Source organism: Anas platyrhynchos, chromosome 10, assembly GCF_047663525.1.
Source record: "Anas platyrhynchos isolate ZD024472 breed Pekin duck chromosome 10, IASCAAS_PekinDuck_T2T, whole genome shotgun sequence".
NCBI classification, from domain to species: domain Eukaryota; kingdom Metazoa; phylum Chordata; class Aves; order Anseriformes; family Anatidae; genus Anas; species Anas platyrhynchos.
Genome location: NC_092596.1, coordinates 7,142,181 through 7,160,828, shown reverse-complemented (window position 1 = coordinate 7,160,828; position 18,648 = coordinate 7,142,181). Strand labels below are relative to the sequence as shown.

General features: G+C 51.6%; 2 protein-coding genes and 1 long non-coding RNA gene across 6 annotated transcripts in view; 2 read left to right on the top strand and 1 right to left on the bottom strand.

Moving 5' to 3' along the window:
- LOC101794906 (ubiquitin carboxyl-terminal hydrolase 12) overlaps positions 1-5,082 on the top strand; it is a 30,227-nt gene extending 25,145 nt beyond the window's left edge. For all 4 annotated transcript variants that reach the window (XM_027465045.3, XM_027465046.3, XM_005009007.6 and 1 more), the window contains exon 9: positions 2,756-5,082. In XM_027465045.3, the coding sequence (XP_027320846.1) occupies positions 2,756-2,857 (102 nt within the window). In that variant the 3' untranslated portion in view covers positions 2,858-5,082. The remainder of the gene's footprint in view (positions 1-2,755) is intronic.
- LOC140003366 (uncharacterized) lies at positions 4,438-10,428 on the bottom strand. The gene is made up of 2 exons (XR_011811871.1): positions 9,883-10,428; positions 4,438-9,325 (listed from the first exon to the last, which is right to left on the bottom strand). It is a non-coding gene; the product is annotated as an uncharacterized lncRNA (long non-coding RNA).
- Positions 10,429-10,518: 90 nt separating this feature from the next.
- On the top strand, positions 10,519-17,377 carry LOC106019835 (G-protein coupled receptor 12). Its single transcript, XM_038184510.2, has 3 exons — positions 10,519-10,611; positions 11,818-12,039; positions 12,997-17,377. The coding sequence occupies exon 3, from the start codon at positions 12,999-13,001 to the stop codon at positions 14,124-14,126; it is 1,128 nt and encodes a 375-aa protein (XP_038040438.2). The 5' UTR covers positions 10,519-10,611; positions 11,818-12,039; positions 12,997-12,998; the 3' UTR covers positions 14,127-17,377.
- The last annotated feature ends 1,271 nt before the right edge of the window (positions 17,378-18,648 follow it).

The window sequence follows — 18,648 nt, the reverse complement described above, 5'->3', positions numbered from 1 at the left end:
CCTCCTACTCTTCAGAGACTCTCGGAATATGAAAGCAGTTTTCTTTTAAGCTTTGGAGACTTCACATTTTGAGTGAGAACCGGCTACGTAGCCAAATGGGTATTAGTCAGCAGGCGTCAGAAGATGGGGCCAAGGTCTTTGTACCCATATACAAATATTGCAGCTAAAAGAGAATGCAGGAGAAAGTTTTTTTTGCCCTTTTAATGCAGTTTAAAAGATTTGTTGTGCATTTGATATGAATTAATAGCTCTGAAGTATCAATAGGAAGTAGCTTATTCTTATTACCCACTAAATGTCATAAACGGTGGAGGCATGTTTATCTGTTTGGGTTTGGTTGGGAGGCCAACTTCCAATTAAATTGGAGATAAATGATAAGCAAACATACTACAGCATATGTGAAAAGGAACCGCATCAAATCCAGGAGGTAACTCAGTCCAAATGGGATGCTTTGCCAAGGAAAATTAATTGAGAAACCTGAGTAAATGATCTCTGGCGGGTTTGGCACATCGTCGTTAGAGAGCTAAGTGATGCATCACAGTGATGTGTACCTGAAACAGAGGGAGAAGCGTCCATTCAGGGAGTTCTCCAAATTCAGAACAGAGCAAGAATGATTGCGTGTCTTCTCTTAAATATCTGTTCACAGACTTGCAGGATTCAGTTGAGTGCTGTGGATGGTAAGTAAGGAAGATGCAGTTTGGGGAACCAGAAATGATCAAAAGATATTTAAGCTCAGTTGACAGGAGAAAAAAAAAAAAAAAAGCCAAGTGAAGCTACAGAATCCTAAAATTAGTTGTGAAACCATCAACCAGTTGCTATAAAGCTGCAACCAGGTATAACTGCTGTCCACAACATACACGGCTAGCTAGGATGGGAAGAATAGTCTATATAATCCTCTTTCATTTCTACTTTGTTTTCTGTGGATAGTGGAATCTAAAAAGGAAGCTGTTTTTGCCATGATAACACTAAAAATATCTGTAGGATGAATTAATCTATGTAAAACATTTGAGTTGCATTCAGAATGAGTAGTAGTGGAAATAGACTTGATTGCACGGCAAAGTAGTTGGCACTTAAAATAACATGTTTGAGTTGTCAGCTAAATATATTACAAGGACTAGAAAATGTTCTTTTGCTATCTTTCTATTAAAGCATGTATCTAACAATTTGAAGTAGACATTATTTTAGTGAACCGTGTGAAAAGGCAAATGCCGTTAGCGTAGGCTTTCAGCTTCTGTGAAGTCCAGAAATGGAGGGGGGGAGAGAGAAAGAGCCAAAATATGTTTTATCTCTCTCCCCCTTCCCCAGATTTTAACAGCAAATGTTTAACAAAACTATTCAAGAGAGACTTTTCCGCCGCCTAGTCTTGTGGTCAATGTAACTTCTGGAAACTTAAGCACCAAATGCAAGAAAAATGTCTTCAGATAGGCTGGGAAAAGGGTGGCCTGAGCTTGTGGGTTGTTTGGCAGCGCCACTTCGAGCAAGCAATGCTTTTGTGCTTGCTGGTGATGCTGAAGTCTGTTCGGTGAGCAACAATTTAGCACGCTGCCAAATGGATTCTGTAGCCGAGGAGGCTCCTTGATGCAGTCATTGCGTGGTCCCTTTCCCTTAAAATGTAGGCGCAGCTTGATCTCTGCTACTCCCTTTCGAGATTAAAGCAGACATGTTCAACTCGGAGACTCGTATTCTTTGTGCTTCTTTGCTTCCTCAGTTCTAGTCCTTGAGAAATAAAAATATATTTTTAAAAAAAAAAACTTTTTTTTTCTTTATTTTACCTTAGACCACTCTCCCCTTGGTCTTCCTCAACAAGTTCAGGCTACAGCCTCTCATCTTTGAATCCGGAGTCCGACTTTTTAAAATCCTAAAACGAGTGTGGAGTGCTGAGCAGCACAGGCCACTGGGAGTGTTTTATTTCAGTGCTTCAATCTCTGCACTTGTTCTCCACTGACTGCAGGATCCAAGTCAGTGATGTGAAGCCAGTCGTTCTCGGGAGCTGAATCAGCGTGGTAGAACTTGCATCTTTAAAAGCCCTTTAAAATGCCCTCCAGACATTTAAAGTATTTCACAACTCTAAGCATAGGCAAGCCATTTAATTCTATTAATATGGCAAATAAGTTATTTCTCTTAGAGCACAGATCTTGTGATAACATTCCAGCAGGCTTTGTACCAGCAAATCCGAAGGAAGAAAAGCTCTCATAAGACCAGGGGATTACAACTGGGTGTGATCCACAGATTTCATGGTATAGTTAACCAGTGGCGCTTGCAGGACTTCTGTGTGTAAGAGGGTCACAAGAACCTGAAATGTTAAATCTGCTCAAGAAGGGCCTTACGTGCTCCCAACTATACAAAATCTTTCTTTGCTAATCATTGACTGCTTTTTTTTTTTTTTTATTTACATTACAGACCTATGGTCAGGAAAGGTAACTCCGATCTGAAGGAAAAGGCAAATAAAAAATGTCATGTAATATTTTAAGGATGATTTTAATTCCCTCTTTTTACGGTCCAGCTTAAGAGTGCACCGCTTCAGAGAGGAATTATTTTCTGTTGATTCACTTATTTGCAATAGTGAATAAGTTAACAAGTGGAGAAAATATTTTGGTGTGTTTTGTTGTTTTCAATGATATTTAAGTATCATTGTACTAATACTGTGTGGCTCTCCAGCATCGCTGCTGAGAGCTGGAAAATAACAATTTTATTTGTGAAAAGAGTTCTTAAAGTGATGTTTGACTGAGACTAATTTCTGTCTCTCGTTAATTTTCAGAAAATTGATGCCCAGGCCATTGAAGAGTTCTATGGGTTAACATCAGACATTTCCAAAAACTCAGAGTCTGGATATATCCTCTTCTACCAGTCAAGAGACTAAGACAAAAGATATGTATGTATAAAAAGAAAAAAGGGATCAAGATATGTCCAAGTGGAACATATTTGTGACAGCAGAAGCAGTTCCTCATTGTTGCTGTAGGACCAGGACAGATCCAGCAGGGCGAATAAAGGTTTCTCTCTGCCATTTCTTGGAGGATTAGTGCTGACTGCCGTAACAAGAAGAGCTTTTGCTCCAGTTTTCTTTCTGGGCTTTTTTTACGTGCTATCTTCCAAAATCTGTGTTACCTCTACTTGAAACCTGGCTGCTTATTTGTTCATGAACTGAAGAAGAGTTTTAAAAGTAGCATTGTAGAATTTTTACCATTTAATGTTGGCCTGAGGCTATACCTTGGTTTCTATCGTCGTTTTTCTGTATTTTAGCAGAATGATTTCAATATTCAGTGTCAGCTGAAGGCATATTTTAGGATATGAACAGCAGCTGGTTGCTGGATATTTTTGGTGACTCAGACTTGAGAAGCAGTACAAAGCTAAGACATATTGGAAATGTCAAGTCTGTAATTTTTTTTAAAAAACAGACAAAAAAACCTCTGACTGCAGCATTGTAAATTCCCCATTATGCATTACCTTGGTTTTAGATAACACTAACGGCACTGCTTCTTTCTGCATTTTTATTTTTACTGTTCTGTCTCTTCTTCAGAAGGTATAGGGCTATCCACACTCAGCCGAATGTTCGTTTTTGCTTTGAAGCAGAAGTTTTGACTCAGAGCCTCATTGCTGCAGATTTAAGGGGAGCAAAAAAGCAGTTATGTGTTGAAGAATGTCTGGCAACCAGTTGCTGTAGAAAGTTTAAAGTTACAGCATTTCTTGGAGCTATTGCATAAACCGAAAGTGCCCTCTTTCTGAAACAGGATCTGTTCAACATTTCATTCAATACGTAGTAAACTGATGCAACTAGCATTTTGAATCTATGCTAATACACAGAAACAGCACTAATTGTGAAGGCTTAACCAAGGGAAGCATTATTTACCAAACTAATCCAGTTGTTCTTCACAATAATGATTATGTAAGAAGGAAAACCAGCCAACCAGCTCAGACATGGCCTTGCTACGTGTTCCTCGTCGTCTGTTGGTAACATTTGCACCGATCTGGGAATCATAACCCCCCTAAAAATGCTTCTGATTGTCTTACCTCTATAGGCCTTGCTTAACAGGGGAAATTGTTAGTCTTTTGAAGACTGAAATTAAGTAATTATCCGTTACGTGTGTATATATTATAATCTCAAGGATAACTAGAAAGAAAAGACTACGGGAGTTTGTAAGAAATCTCTGAAAAACATATGTAATTTTCTTTTTGAAAAGTCCTGTTACTGTGCCAAAGCTTGTCGCAGCTGGCTCTAAACTACCAGTGGAAATTAATATTTTCCTTCCTTCATCTTGTTAGATAACACCAGAGCTGTCCTCTTTGTGTCTGTTTCCAGTATGGCCGTTCATGGTGTATATCAGTGGTTGTTGTTCCTGAGGACATTTAACTTATGCAATTCCATGGCTTGTACAGGATAGAAGAGTTTTTACCAAAATATTGTCCTCAGGAAAACAGCAATCCGCAAATGTTTTCTTGTGGTGGCTGTACGTATTTGTTTCTCCTTACCATGACCAGAAGCATAATGTTAGCAATTAACTTCTCTTCAAAATGCAAACCAGTTATTGCCGTCGGATTCCAGCTTAGTACAGGTTCCATTCTCTTCGCACATCTTCTCCAGAAAATAAAAAGTATGGACATTTTTAAATTATTTTTTATTATACAGAGTACTGTCATTTTAAGAGACATTGAATAACAGCAAGCATCCTCGTCATCTTGTTCCTGTTGTGTGAGAACTGTTCCTGGCTACGAGTCTTCTCCCCTTGTTCCCATTACAAGCCGTGAGTCCTCTCCTGGTGGCGCTAGCAGAAGCCTGTCATCAGAAAGTCTTGCAAAAAAATAAAAAGAGCACTGAGTTAAAAATAATCTAAACAGTAAATACAAAAATTAATGTAGTACACTAGACATGTATTTTGTATATCTGGTGATACGTTTTTACAAATACCTGATTGAGAGAGAATATTGAAAGATATATACTATAGATTAAAAACTGTTAAAAGTGCACTTTTGCTACAGATTTATAAGGAAACTAAAAGGAATTAAGTTGGAAGAGAATGGTGTGATATTACTTCTGTATAATAAATGACCCCACCTGTCTCCAATAAAGGTCACGTATGATCAAACGCACATGGCCCAAGTGTTTTTCCTTGAATTGCAATCCAAGGCAGAAGCAAAAGTAATTGCTTAGTCACTCTCCTTAGCTTCTCTCTCTGTGTTGGCTGGCTGAGTGATTCTGACCGCTGTGTTTTTGTGCATATAACCTGTGCGGGAGCAGCTTAAACTAAAGAGAACTGAATAATTCATTGTAGATTACAGGCAGTGTGCTGGTAAGCGAAGGAGCCTCTCCCCAGAGCCTTTTCCCCTGACACCCACCCTGTCCCTGCTATTTTCCCTAATCCGTTCTGCAGCCCCTGCAGGAACTCCACCATCACCTTTCCCTCTGATTTCTTTCCATTCTCCCTCCTTTACCCCTTGCTGCTGGACTCCGTAAGACTTTGTTGCAAATGTTATCTGACTGATCTGGAACAGAGACATTTGAAAAGCAAAAATAGTACTACATGCTTGGAGCCTTTCAGGTTCATCGCGGGACAGGTCTGTTTCTGTGTCAGCCGCTTCTGCACAGGAAAAACTCGATTCAGGGCTGCTCCCGTGTGCAGGAATTCACTGGACTAAGTCAGAATGCAGTAGAGGCAAATGAGGCTCCAAAGTGACAGCTTCTCTGTGAAAGCACGTTTTAGACTCAAAATACTCTCTGGTCCTTGTCCTGCTGGGCTACGCGTTAGTAATAAATAAATAGAGCTGATTTTTACTCTGGGGAACGTGAGCTTGACTTTGAGTGACTTCAGAAGGAGCATTTCCCAGAGTTGGCCTCGAGGCTGACCAACCCCGCTCAGCAGATCTGCCGGCAAGGTGGGTTTAGCTCAGCACCAAGGCAGGATGGCTGCTAGGATTCAGGGGCTGCTTCTGTCTCCTTCTCCCCAGGGGATGCTTGTACCTGCACTGACCCTCAGGGCCTCCTCCAGAGCATCGTGCTGGGGTGGGGGTGAAGCCCACCCCATGCCCATCGCCTTGTTTGTGGGCTGGTGTTTGTGCTCAGCGTGTTCAGTGACCAGCAGGAGTTTCTAAAGTCACCGTGCCAGCTCAGCTTAGGGTAAATTTAAAACAAATCGCATGTGATTGCTGCAAGAAAGAAAATAGACTAACACAGGCCCCTGAGACAAATAAAACCTTCCCATTGTAGTCCTCAGCGTTCATCAAAAGGAAGCGATCCCCTGGAACACAATTAATTTGTGGCATGTGAAGCCCTGCTGTTGTTGCACTAATTAACCTTCAGGCAGCCTGCCGTGCTCGGGCCTGAAAGCAGCCACCAGCTGGGACGAGAGGCCCGTAGGTGATAATCCAGAGTACAAAAGGTTAAAAACGAGGCAGGATCGGGTGGGATAACACGCGGGCCATCTCGTGTTTTCCTTCTGAAAGATGGTTTCACCCTTTCTGCCTCCCGGCCTCCTGTGGCCAGAGGGGACAGGGAGGAAAGCGAAGGGTTTGGGGAGCTCACTGCTGCCTTCAGAGGCTCTGTCAGATGGAGAACCCACTTTGAAACCTCTTGCCCTCCAGAAGAGAGGCTACGAAGGGTCCTGCCTCAGATGTCAACAGCTTCTGGGGCTTCAGGGCCCCCCTGTGTCCTGGTTGACCCCCAGAAGCCGCCGTGCTGAGGGAAGCAGAGGGCCGGGTACAGAGGTAGCTCAGGAACCCTGAGGGGAGGAGCCGGACCTGAAGGCCAGGCTAATAAAAAATGGTGAAGGCCACAAAATATCGGGTCCCCAAAGGTATTACTCTGGATACACTAGCCCAAATTAACCGAGGGCAAAATACTTTCAGTGCCATGAGGCCGGGAATCGCCTGCGACACCCAGATCCAGCAAAGCGGGGGCAAGGATTGTGCTGCCGTTTGTCTGAGAAACTCGGGGGGGCCTGGCGGGGTGTTGTGGTGGCTGCCAGGGCTGTAGGGCCTGGGTTTATCAGGGATGAGGATGAGGATGAGGATGAGGATGAGGATGAGGGAGGGGCTCCAGCCTGCAGCCGGGGTAGGCCTCAGGCTGCTCCCCACCAGCAGCCCTCGGCCAGGATGGAAACAAACGGCTGGATTGCCTCTCTCTAGGCACAAAAGCAAAGAGCAGGCAGGTTTCAGTGGGAGCTGAGTAACTTCGCCTGTAATTAAGTGTCCTAATTAGCACTCTATTAGTGCATTTGTTTCCTTCAGCACGAAAGCAGCCTGCATGTACTGCAACAAGGCAACAAGGCAGCGGAGAGCAGGGACCGTGTCCTCACGCTCTGTTTTGCCCGAATTTCCTCCTTCCACATGGAAAAATGGGAAGAGAAGGGCAGGGACAGGCGGGGAAGGGCAGGGAAGCCCTGCTGTTCGCAGACATCGTGCCCATCAGCAGTTCGGAGCAGAGGGTTGGGATCTCAGAGGTAAAACCTCCAGCTGAAATGTGCCATCGCCAAAACACCCGCCCCGTTGCAGAGCTCCTCCAGATCCCTCCGCTTCCACGCTCGCGCCAGCAAACCCTCAGCACCTCCCGGCAAACCGCGCGAGGACGCGGTGGTGGAGAGGGATGTGTTATTCTTGGCAACGCTTCCACCCCCCTCCTTTTCTTTTTTTTTTCTTTTTTTTTTTTTATGTTAAACTGTTCATTTTCAGATTTTGAGTCACAATATTTCTGCAAGCAAAAGAGCATGGGTTTGGAAAGAATCCAGTTTATTCCTTCAAACTTCTCTGCAACTGCTTCAGTTGGGAGAGGGGCCGCCTGGCCGAGTCCCCCGCTGGCTGTGCCGGGTCCCTGGGTGTCCCCCAAAAGCTAGGGACAAGGGGTGGGGTGAGGATCAGTGCACGGGTTAGTGCAAAGCCGAAATATTTTCGTTGCCTTATCCCTATTTAAGTAAAGATCCAAATGGGGATTTTACCCGTACTCGCCTGGGTTCTGGAGGATGGAACTAGAGCGAGCACAAAACTAATGGTGAATTTTGGGGGTGTCTCGATTTTTTGAGCCCAAGACCCAGCAGAAAGCTGAGCTCTGCTCTTGCTGGCGTTTCCCATTCACCCCCCGGTGGGAAGAGGCCCATTAAGGAATTTGGGAGAACAAGTTTTTGGGCTCTCCTTCCCAGCTGTCTGAGCCAGGCGCTGCCGGCAGGTTACACAGCAGTGACTCGGGGAGGGCAGAACTCCCATGCGGGCTGGAAACCACATTATCTCCTTCTTTCCAAGCTAAAAATACCTTCCAACAAAGCACCAAACCTCTCCGAAATAACCCATCTGAAGCAGCGGGATCCAGTTTCGGGCTCTCCGGAGGCCGCAGCGTGGCGGTAATTAGAGCGGTGCCGCCTGCGGTCCCGGGGGACGTGTCCTTCCTCGAAGCAGCGCTGGCAAGGAGATGAGCTTCAAGAAACCCGCTGTGCTGAAAGGGCTCAGCCGAGGGGGGCTGCAAATGAGAGCTTCCTTCGTGCCAGCGGTGGTCGTGCCCCAAAGGGGAAGGGAAGAGGCGGGCAGGAAGGTGCCCTCCATGGCCGCGAGCATCCTCGCTGGGAGGACCCATGGCCACCTCATGCCTGGCCACACGTCGCTCCTCGAGTTTATTCTGCTCTCTGCAACTGCAAAAAGCCTCCTGAAGGTGTTTTTTTTTTTAATCATTATTTTTCTTCCAAGGGAGAGAAAAAAAATAAAATAATTCGCTTCCCCCTCCTCTCTTTCCCTGAGTGTGTTTAATCGCTTGCAAGTTAGTCATATTCCTAAGAAAAGAAAACGTGGCGTGACGGTGAGCGGCAGCTCCTGAAGAACAGGCGCTAATTATATCCCAGCCCTGAAAAAAATAACACACTGGGCTGGCGGAGCGGGGAGGGAGCCCAGCTTGTGCGAGCGGCTGGGATTTCCAATGCCTTGCAGCACCGAGCAGCCGCTCTCCTGCCCCGCAGACCCTCCTCTCCTTCCTCCCCCGAGGGCCGAGGCTGCAGGCTGGGGGCAGCGCACCTGCAGAGAGCTCTGGGGTCTCCAAAAAGCCACCTGGAAAGGTTCGAGGGATGAAAGGCTTGGCAGCGAGCTCAGCAGGGCTGCCTCACCTGCATCCTCCCAGCACGTGGCACCTGCCCCTGGTCAGCACATTCACCGCCCTATTTCCAGTTAACCAGGCAGGCAGTCCCAACAGGCCCTGAGCCTTGGGGTGAAATCCGCTGAATTTCTCTCGATTTGTGGTGAGCGGGTGCTCCCGTCCCCTGGCTCGGTGCCCACAAGCACGCAGGGATGCTCCCCTGGACTGGGCTGGGTTTATTGCTCACAGATCATGGGGGGTGCTTTTCCCTGGGCTGGGTTTTGTTTTCTGAAAAAAAAAAAAAAAGAAAAAAAAAAAAGAGTGGATAAAAATATCCCCTGGTTCACTCGGCTGCACCTCTGGGAGACGCCGCCGGGCTCGGCTGTTTGAGGAAGCCGTTTGCCTCCCGTGCATTGCAAGAAAATAATAATAAAATAAATGGATGGAGAAAGCCCTGATGGGGATTTTTTCATCTTTCACCTGGCCGCTGGTGGTCCCTGGCCTCAGGGATTTGGGTCTGGGTTTAACCCCCGGGGTTCAGCGATGGTTTGGGTGCATCTCCCACTCTCCACAGGGCAGAGGACGAGGACCCGGCTGTCCCCTCTGGGGTCGTGGGGTTTGGGGTGCAGGGATGGGGCCACCCTAAAAGAAGGACCTGGGACAGACCCCACAAGGCAGACGGGGACCTGATCCCATCCCGAGGGAGCGAGGGTCGAGCTCTGGGAGCAGCTGCAATGGAGCAGCCCACAGGCATTTTGCTGGGCTGGGTTAAGGGGACACATCCTCATCAAGAAATAAACCCCCAAAATAATGGAAAGCTCCCCAAAATGAGCTCTCTGCAATACCTTGAGCGCTGCAGGCTCGGCTCTTCTGTCACCGTGCTTGCATCTCGTTTCTCCCAGCAGGATTTGGGATGGGGAAGGGATGCTCCTGCCAGAAACACGAGGGATGGGGAAGGGATGCTCCTGCCCGAAACCCGTGCCACGAGGCACTGCGGGGAGAGGGCTCGGGGTGTGAAACTGTGCCAGAGAGTTACGTGCGAGGGGAGCTCAGCCTGGAATCGCTCGTGGCTGGGTTTTCTCCGTCACACGAAGTGATTAGGGTAACGAAGGGATCCTCGCCCCGCCGCGCCGTCTCTATAGCAACCCCAGCCTGTTCCTGTGAACCAAGTGACTCATCAAACACAGCTACGGCGCGATCGGGGGCCAGGATCGTGACTTTGGCTCTTACAAGAGAGCTGACCTTTGTGGGGAGGGGAAAAATAAAAAATAAAAACAAAAAAATGAAGGGAAGAGGCGGAAAGGTGGATGGAAGGGGCAGCCCCCCACTGCCATCCCGTCCCGTCCCGTCCCGTCCCATCCCATCCCATCCCATCCCATCCCATCCCATCCCATCCCATCTCCTGTGCCACATCGGGTTGGTGTTCATTGGCCATTATCACGAATATTTACCCTAATATTTTTATAATTTATCTCCCCTGCAGGCTCACAGTTTCCTATAGCTATAGGATCAAGGCCAAGGCGAAGCAGTCACTGATGGGGCAGCCGGGCACAGCACCCGATACACCACGAGAGGTGAGGGAAATTAAGCAAAAGCCCTTTTTTTCTAGAAAAATGCCCCACGCTGACATGGCCTGTCCCCATACACACGCTGTGGGGGCCACGTCCCCATGTGCTGGCAGTGGGCTCCTGTCCCTGTGCATGCAGCAGTGGGGTCGTGTCCCCTTTTTGGGGTGCTGGGGTCATGTCCCTGGAGGTGCCGGTAAAAATGCCGGGCACTGGCACCTCAGTTATCATCCTCTACAAATGGAGGAGGGTAGAAATTGGGTGGTTTAGCTCACGGGTTTGTCCCTTGCTCGATGCCAGCCACTGTTTTTAATGGAAAAAGCACAACCCCTTAAGCCAGGATGTGCCCCCAGGTAGGGCTGTGGGTGTGATGTGCCCCCCAGGGGGATTTAGGGTGGTTTGGGGCTGCTGCAGGATGCTGTGGGGCTGGCACCCAGCCGCCCACGTGGGGCTGTGCTGGAGGGGCTGGAGGGATGGGGAGGTCCCAGGGAGATCCACGGGGTTTGGGGCGAGCTCAGCCCCGTTTGGGTGCGCATGGGGTGGGCGAGGGGACCGCTGCTCGGAGCAGAGGCCACTCGGGACCCCCGGGAGCCTCCCCAGTTTCCCCTTGTATGGTCTCAGCCTGACGGGGACCCCTTCAGCTCCTAACAGCAGTGGCTGGAGGCGGCCGAAGCCCCCGCTCCCCAGCGGAGTGTCACAGTGTCCCTGCACCCCGGCGGCTGCATGCCCGTGGCGGCACCGCGCTCGCTGCGCCGCGTAGCTCCAGCCCGCGAGATAGGGGGCTGAGAGCATCAGGTTATGAAACCAGCACCAGAGGGGGAGAAGTGGGGTCAGAGAGAGCCCACCCCAAAGACGCAGCTCCCTTTGGGAACGACAGAGCCCTTGGGAGATAACCGTGCCTTCGGGCTCTGCGTCTCGCCAGGCTGCTTGGCTCCCACGGGGAGCAGCTGCGGCACGCTGCCTCGCTCCCCGCTCGGCATCCCCACGTCCCTGGGCACCGGGTGGGGAAAAAACCCACTCGGCCTGGCCTCCCCTGGGGGCTGTGACCCCTGCGGGCCTCTACACCGAGCCCCGACCTTGGGGAGCCGCGTGGGGCACGCGGGAGGGGCGTGCGTGCGCGGGTGCGCGGCCCCTCATGCCGGCGGGCGCGCGCGTGGCGGCGGAGCGGGGAGCCAGCCTCGTTGTTATTCTGCTCACAGCCGCTCTGATTCACAGGCTTGGATCATGAATGCAAGTGAAGACTTTGACGTCAGAGTTGAGATTTATCAGCAGATCCAATGGGGCAGGAATATTAAGTGCGAGGCGATGCCAGCTACCTACCAACGTTATTAGCGATGCTCGCCGAGGAATGAGGCTCAACACCGAGGGCTGGAAGGAGCGGGAGGGGGAAAAATAAAAACGGGGGCAAACGAGCTGATCCTCCAGCCTTAGAGCCAGGTAAGGCGACAGCCCCGGGCTGGGATGGGAAGGGAAAGGGCGATGCTGGCGGGGGGCTGGCGGCGGGCAGAGCCCCCCAGGGCCAGGGGGGCTCCGCAGGGGCACGGTGGGCACCGAGCGGGGCAGGAGCCGGCGGTGGGGGCTGCAGGAACCTGGGGGGGGGGACGCCCTGCGGCGGCATCTTGCGAGGGAGGAGAAGGCAGGAGGGAAGGAGAAAGTTAACGCAGGCTGTCCCCAGCCGCTGCCTTCTCCTTTCATCAGCGGCGCCGCATTCATGCGAGGGCTGGCCTATTAATAGCAGCGGCTTTTACTCGCCAAAAAAAAAAAAAGGAAAGAAAAGAAAAGGGTGGGGGATGGGGGGCTTTGCGCTAAAAACGGGTGACAAAAAGGTGGCCGTGCCCTGGGGAGGGAGCGGTGGGGTGCTGAACCCCCCCACCCCACACACACACACAGGCACCCCGCAGAGGGGCTCGGGAGGGGGGGGGGGACATGGGGATGGGGACGGGGACGGGGATGGGGATGGAGACAGGGATGGAGACAGGGATGGGATGAAGACAAGGATAGAGATAGGGACGGGGATGGGGATGGGAACGGGGACGGGGACAGGGACGGGGATGGGGATGGGGATGGAGACAGGGATGGAGACGGGGATGGGGATGGGGATGGGGATGGGGATGGGGATGGAGACAGGGATGGAGACAGGGATGGGGATGGGGATGGGGATGGGGATGGGGATGGGGATGGGGACGGGGACGGGGACAGGAAGGGGGGGCAGAGGAGGGGATGGGCATGGGATGCAGAGCAGGGGACAGCGGGGGGGAGCCGAGAAGAAGCCCGGTGCCCCCCCGGGGAGGCTGCGGGAGGCTGCCTGGTGCCGGGCTCCGCTGCGGGGGGGCTCCACCGGAGCCGGTCCGTGCGCCCCCCACCCTGACCGCCGGCCTGTCCCTCTCTCCCCAGCGATGCTGCACGGCCCCGGCGCCCTGGGGGGGCCGTGGCAGCCCCCGCAGCAGCAGCAGCAGCGGCTCCCGGGGCTCGGCACCGCCTCGGTGCCCAGCGCTTGGCCCTCGGCGGCGGCGGCGGCGGCTGCGGGGGGGGGCCCGGTCCCGGCGACCCCGGGAGGCGGCGGAGGAGGAGGCGACGGCGACGGCGGCGGAGGAGGAGCAGGAGGAGGGGGGGCCCCGGCCGGGGGCGGCGTGGGGGGCCCGGTGAGCCCTTGGGACATCGCTCTGTGCGCCACGGGCACGGCGGTGGCGGCGGAGAACGCGCTGGTGCTGGCGGTGCTGTTCTACACGCCCAGCCTGCGGGCTCCCACCTTCGTGCTGATCGGCAGCCTGGCGCTGGCCGACCTGCTGGCCGGGCTGGGGCTGGTGGGCAACTTCGCCGTGCGCTACCTGCTGCGGCCCCCCAGCGAGGCGGCGGAGCTGGGGGCGGCGGGGCTGCTGCTGGCCGCCTTCTCCGCCTCGGTCTGCAGCCTGCTGGCCATCACGGTGGACCGCTACCTGTCCCTCTACAACGCGCTCACCTACCACAGCGAGCGCACCCTGGGCTTCACCTGCGCCACGGTGCTGCTGATGTGGGCCCTGTGCCTGGGCGTGGGGCTGCTGCCGCTGCTGGGCTGGAACTGCCTGCGGGAGCCCAGCGCCTGCAGCGTGCTGCGCCCCGTCACCAAGGACAACGCGGCCGTGCTGGCCGTGGCCTTCCTGCTGCTCTTCGCCCTGATGCTGCAGCTCTACCTGCAGATCTGCAAGATCGCCTTCCGGCACGCCCAGCAGATCGCCGTGCAGCACCAGTTCATCGCCACGGCGCAGGCCACCTCCACCCGCAAAGGGCTCTCCACGCTCTCGCTCATCCTCGGCACCTTCGCCCTGTGCTGGATCCCCCTGGCCATCTACTCGCTGGTGGCCGACTCCAGCTACCCCGCCGTCTACACCTACTCCCTGGCGCTGCCCGCCACCTGCAACTCCCTCATCAACCCCATCATCTACGCCTTCCGCAACCCCGACATCCAGAAGTCGCTCTGGCTGGCCTGCTGCGGCTGCGTCCCCTCCGCCTTCTCCTCCAGGCCAAGGACGTCCAGCGACGTGTGAGGAGCTCCCTCGCTCGCCTCTTCTTCCTTCTCCTCCTTTCCCCCTCCGACATCCACGTTTCCCACCGGGAGGAGCCCCCCCCCTTGTCCCCCCAGCCCCGGCCTGCGCATCTCGCTCCATGGGCAGGTGGCCAGAAGGGAAAGAGGAAAAAAGGGGAAGGAAAAAAAAAAAAAAAAAGAGGAAAAAAAAAATTTAAAAAAAAAAAAAGGAGGAGGGAGGTGGAGAGTGGAGAAAGCAAAGAACGATAATGGTTTCCTTTAGAAATGTTATTTTCGTACACATTTTATTTTTGATTTAAAAACACAAAACACCAAAAAAAAAAAAAAAAAGAAGGAAAGAGGATCTCCGTACGATGGATGGCGTTTGTCTCGTCTCGGGTAAGGAGGCAGCGGGCTTGGTGGTCCTGCCGCCCCCCGGGGCCACGAGTGGGGGACGGCTTTGGGAGCATGGGGGGGGCGAGCCCCATGTGTGTGGGGTGAGGGGGCCCCAAAATCAGGTGTTGCTCTGCTATGCAATAACAGGGGGCTGCTCTGGCTGGGAAGGGGCAGCCCCAGAGAAGCACAGGGAGTTGGAGGGGTGTGGATGGGGCCGGGGGGGGGGCACGGTGCCTCCATGTGGTCTGCAAAGGACTTGTGGGGCCAAAGGCACTTTAGGGGTTGCCTCTATTTTGGGCTGCTGCAGGGCTGATGGCGGTGGGGGCACCCAGGGAACCCACCCCCCCAAAAAAAAAAAAAAAAAAAAGTGATTTTTGGCCCAGCTCCCCCCCCGGGCTGGCTTCCACTCTGCTTTGCACAGGGATGGGGGGTCGCATCCCAAAAGGGATCGGGGCTTGCTCAGGTCCCATAGAGGGCTGGGCAGAGAGCACGGAGCTGCCCGTGGGCACCAGCCGATCCGCTGGGGGCAGGACAGGATTTGTCCCATGCTATGGGGGGGTCACAGCCACCCGACAGCACCGTGTGTCTGTCCGGGTCCAGCCCCACAAAGCCAAGTGCGTGAAAAAGCAGCTGAGAGCGTCCAAAGCATGCACGGGGCTTGAACTTGTTTTCTACCTTTCAGAAGTGGCCACTCTCCTTTTTATTTTTCCTTTTTTTTTTTTTTCTTCCTTTTTTTTTTTTTTTTTTTTCCCCCCTCATTTCCTTTCTAAACACCTTGGGCAATGGGCAGGAGGTACAACGTCGACTCAGTATGCATATAAAAGTTAATATATATATATTTATACAGAGTTATATATAAAAGAGTAACCTAGCTATATGTACACACCGTTCTCTGCTCCTTTCCTCTCCGCTGGTTTCTGTAACTGCAGCCGGGTCCCTGCAGTGTGAGCACCCAACGCAGAGTTAGTTTTAACCACTTTTGAAACATTGTGAATATTTTGGAAGTGTTTTTCTACACGCTGCTCTGGAAGGCAGCATCCGTTTCCCATTTTGTATTTCTGAGTGAGATGCAGCACGAGCCCATCAGCTCTGAGCACACCTCGGCATGCCCACAGTTGTGTTTTCTTGTGTATCCTACGCTCACTGGTGGAAACAGGGTAAGGTGAGAGGAGGAAAGAATAGGGTAAAAAGAAATAGGGTGAGGTGAGGAGGAAGGTGAAGGGGCCTGAGGTAACGCGGTGTGCACTGGGGTGTGGAAATCTCTGACCATTTCACTGCACCTTCCTTTCGGTGTTGTTATTTTATTTATTTTTTTATTTTTTTCCCCAAAGAACATCTTTCACTGGAGAAAGGTTTGAGTGGAGATGTTGGGCATCGGTGAGGGCACCGGGCTGCTCTGCTGGCTGTTGGGGCCCCCTTCTGTTGGCCGTCAGCACCAACCCTCCCAAGCCAGCAAAGCTGCACGTGGGGTGGGAAACGAGGCGGGCACCCTTTGGTGCTGGTTTTGGGGCACAGTCAGCACAGAAAAAACACAGAAATGTGGTACCCTAAGGATTTTGGTCCTGATATGACAGCCACAATTTGCTCATATCGAAAAAAAGGCGTTTTAGTTGAACCTGGCGTAACAGCCCCAGAAACCATTACTGTTCTTGGTGGGGGACAAAGTACCTCTTTCTTGTCGAAGCATCACATCTGGGGGGGGTGTCTCTAAAAATGATCTTGATAATCATTTGTATTGATGTGTACTGACCAGCATCAAGCGCTTGCTTCCTTGTCAACAACTAATCAGCAGCTACCTTTGATTGTCAGGAGTAATTGTTCGATGCACATGGTGTCCCCTTGCAACTCCTCTCATTCATGCTCGACTTTTTCTCGGGGCGAGGTGGCCGTGCTGCTGCTAACAGCTCCGTCTCTGCCATCTGCACCACTTCTGTTAAAAGTCCCATCGCTTTTTGCAAAATCACTGAGAGCTGCCCTGCCCCTGCCCTGGCCACCCGCAGACCTGAGCCTTCCCACTCCCGCTGGAAAACTTTGCAACACGGAGCATTGTGGAGATAAAGGAGATGTTCAGCAGGGCCGGCCCACATCACAACGGGTGGCCCACCACTCCTCTGCCCCTGGATTTGGGGGATGTGAATTTTGGGGGCTGTGAATGGGGGTTGTCCCCAGCTCCAAGTCCAGCAATGGCTTAGCAAAGCCAGGTCCCTCCGGCTGCACTTGCCAACCCATCGGCTTGGGCTACAAATGACTGTCATAAGGAAAAGGATCTTAAGGCCAGCCAAAAAAACGCTGTAGGATAAAGCACTGAAGAGGCTGAGGACAGAAGTAATCACCTTTGTAAACTCTGCTTGGTGTCAATTGTGTCTAAACCAAGGTTGTTCCTTTGCTGTTCCTTCCCCTCTCATCACATCTGCTTTCCCAGCAACGAGGACGCTTCAGAGCAATCAGGACAGCAAATTATTTTGATGTAACTGTTTTAACTTGACTGGGAGAGTTGATCTCAAAGGAAAATGTGCAGTTACCGTTCGGTCATGGTAAAGTCAAGCCCCTACGACGCACTTTATGAGCGAGTGAAAGCAAATCAATGCTGTTATTGCACTGTATCTCTATTGTGTATAATATTATACATTCATCTGTAAGAGTAATTTATTTTTCTTACTGTAAATAAAACTGTTAAAGTGGTTTGTCAAGAGGCTATCCAAAAACGGGGGGAGAGGGTGTTAAAATAAACACATTTGAAGACCTGGGCTCCTGGCCCAGGTATGTGCCAAACCGCGTGTGTCTGTGTCTTCATTTCAGCTGAACCCAGGCTACTACAGGTTTACGCTTTCTCTGACCTGGGCTCATGCAATTTGGGGCAGATTGGGTGGGTTTTGGGCAAAGGGCACCCCCAGGTCACGCATCCCTTTGGAGCCTTCAGCAAAGCCTCTGGGACGGAAGCTTTTCCAGCAGAAGGCCGTCCTCTGCCATCTAATTACCCAGGCGGTCAGGGATTACATACCCTTGGGAATTAATAGATCTTTGAGAGCTGGTTTCTCTAAAATAAGGGTTACAGAGATATCACAGCTCTGCGCCGCTTCCTCTGCCCCTGGCCTCTAATAGAAATCCGAGCATGACGGGGCCAATGACTCCTCCCGCAGCAAACAGGCTCGGCGAGCAGACAAGAAGCCAAAATGAAATAAATATACTTTAACCTCTTAAAATCTTTATTTTACTTTTTTTTTTTTTCTTTCTTTTTTTTTTTTTAATTAGCACATGCATAAAGTGTCAACGGTTCGGGATTATGTCATATGACGTTTTAACAAATGTAGTTACAAGCGGTGCTTCGGCTCTCCGCAGGCTTCCTCTCTCCGCTGTACAGAAGAAAGCTCGTCCCGCGACCAGCGTCGTCCCTACCTTTCCGTCCTAGTGTCACGACAGGCAGGACACCCACAACACCGGGGAGAAATACACTTGTTCACACGTAGCGACTGTGTACGGTAGATAGATACAAGCAGCAACATCTACTCACCTATTGACTAAGTGCACGTGGTTAAAAGACCCCATTAGACAGTGAACGACTCTTTCTTCTTTAATGTCAACTATATAATAATGGAAATCAGGTTATGGCCTGCAATGTGTGACCCTCCCGTGGGAGAGATGCCCGTCTCCCGTCAGCTGCTTCTATCAAGTGGTAAATTGAAGGAAAAGCTGGTGGTTTGTCTGCCGGTATTAAAAAAAAATGAGCCTTTTGGAGCATCAGGGCATCCCCGCCAGCTGATGAGCCCCCCCGATGCCAGGCACGAGGTGCCACCAGGACATTGTCCTTGTCCCTGACATGCCACTGTGCCTTCCCCTTGGAGACACCCTGCCCTGAGCCTCTCCAGCAGGGTTGGGGAGGCAGAAATGCCCTTTGCCAGCCTTTCCCAGAGGTGCTCGTGCTCCTGCTGAAGGTGGTGGAAACCCATGGCTTCAGTCCTGCATCTGGGGGAGGAGGAGGAGGAGAAAGGCTCCCCAGCATACACCCTGGGACAAACCCACCAGCAGGAGCATGTCTTGCAGCAAAGCAGGGATTCTTTTTTACGTCCTTCCCGCAGCCCTGCTGTGTGCTTTTGGGGTCTGTCCCCTGCCCAAGGTGTTGTTTTTGCCCCCAGAGATGTGTGGTTGCC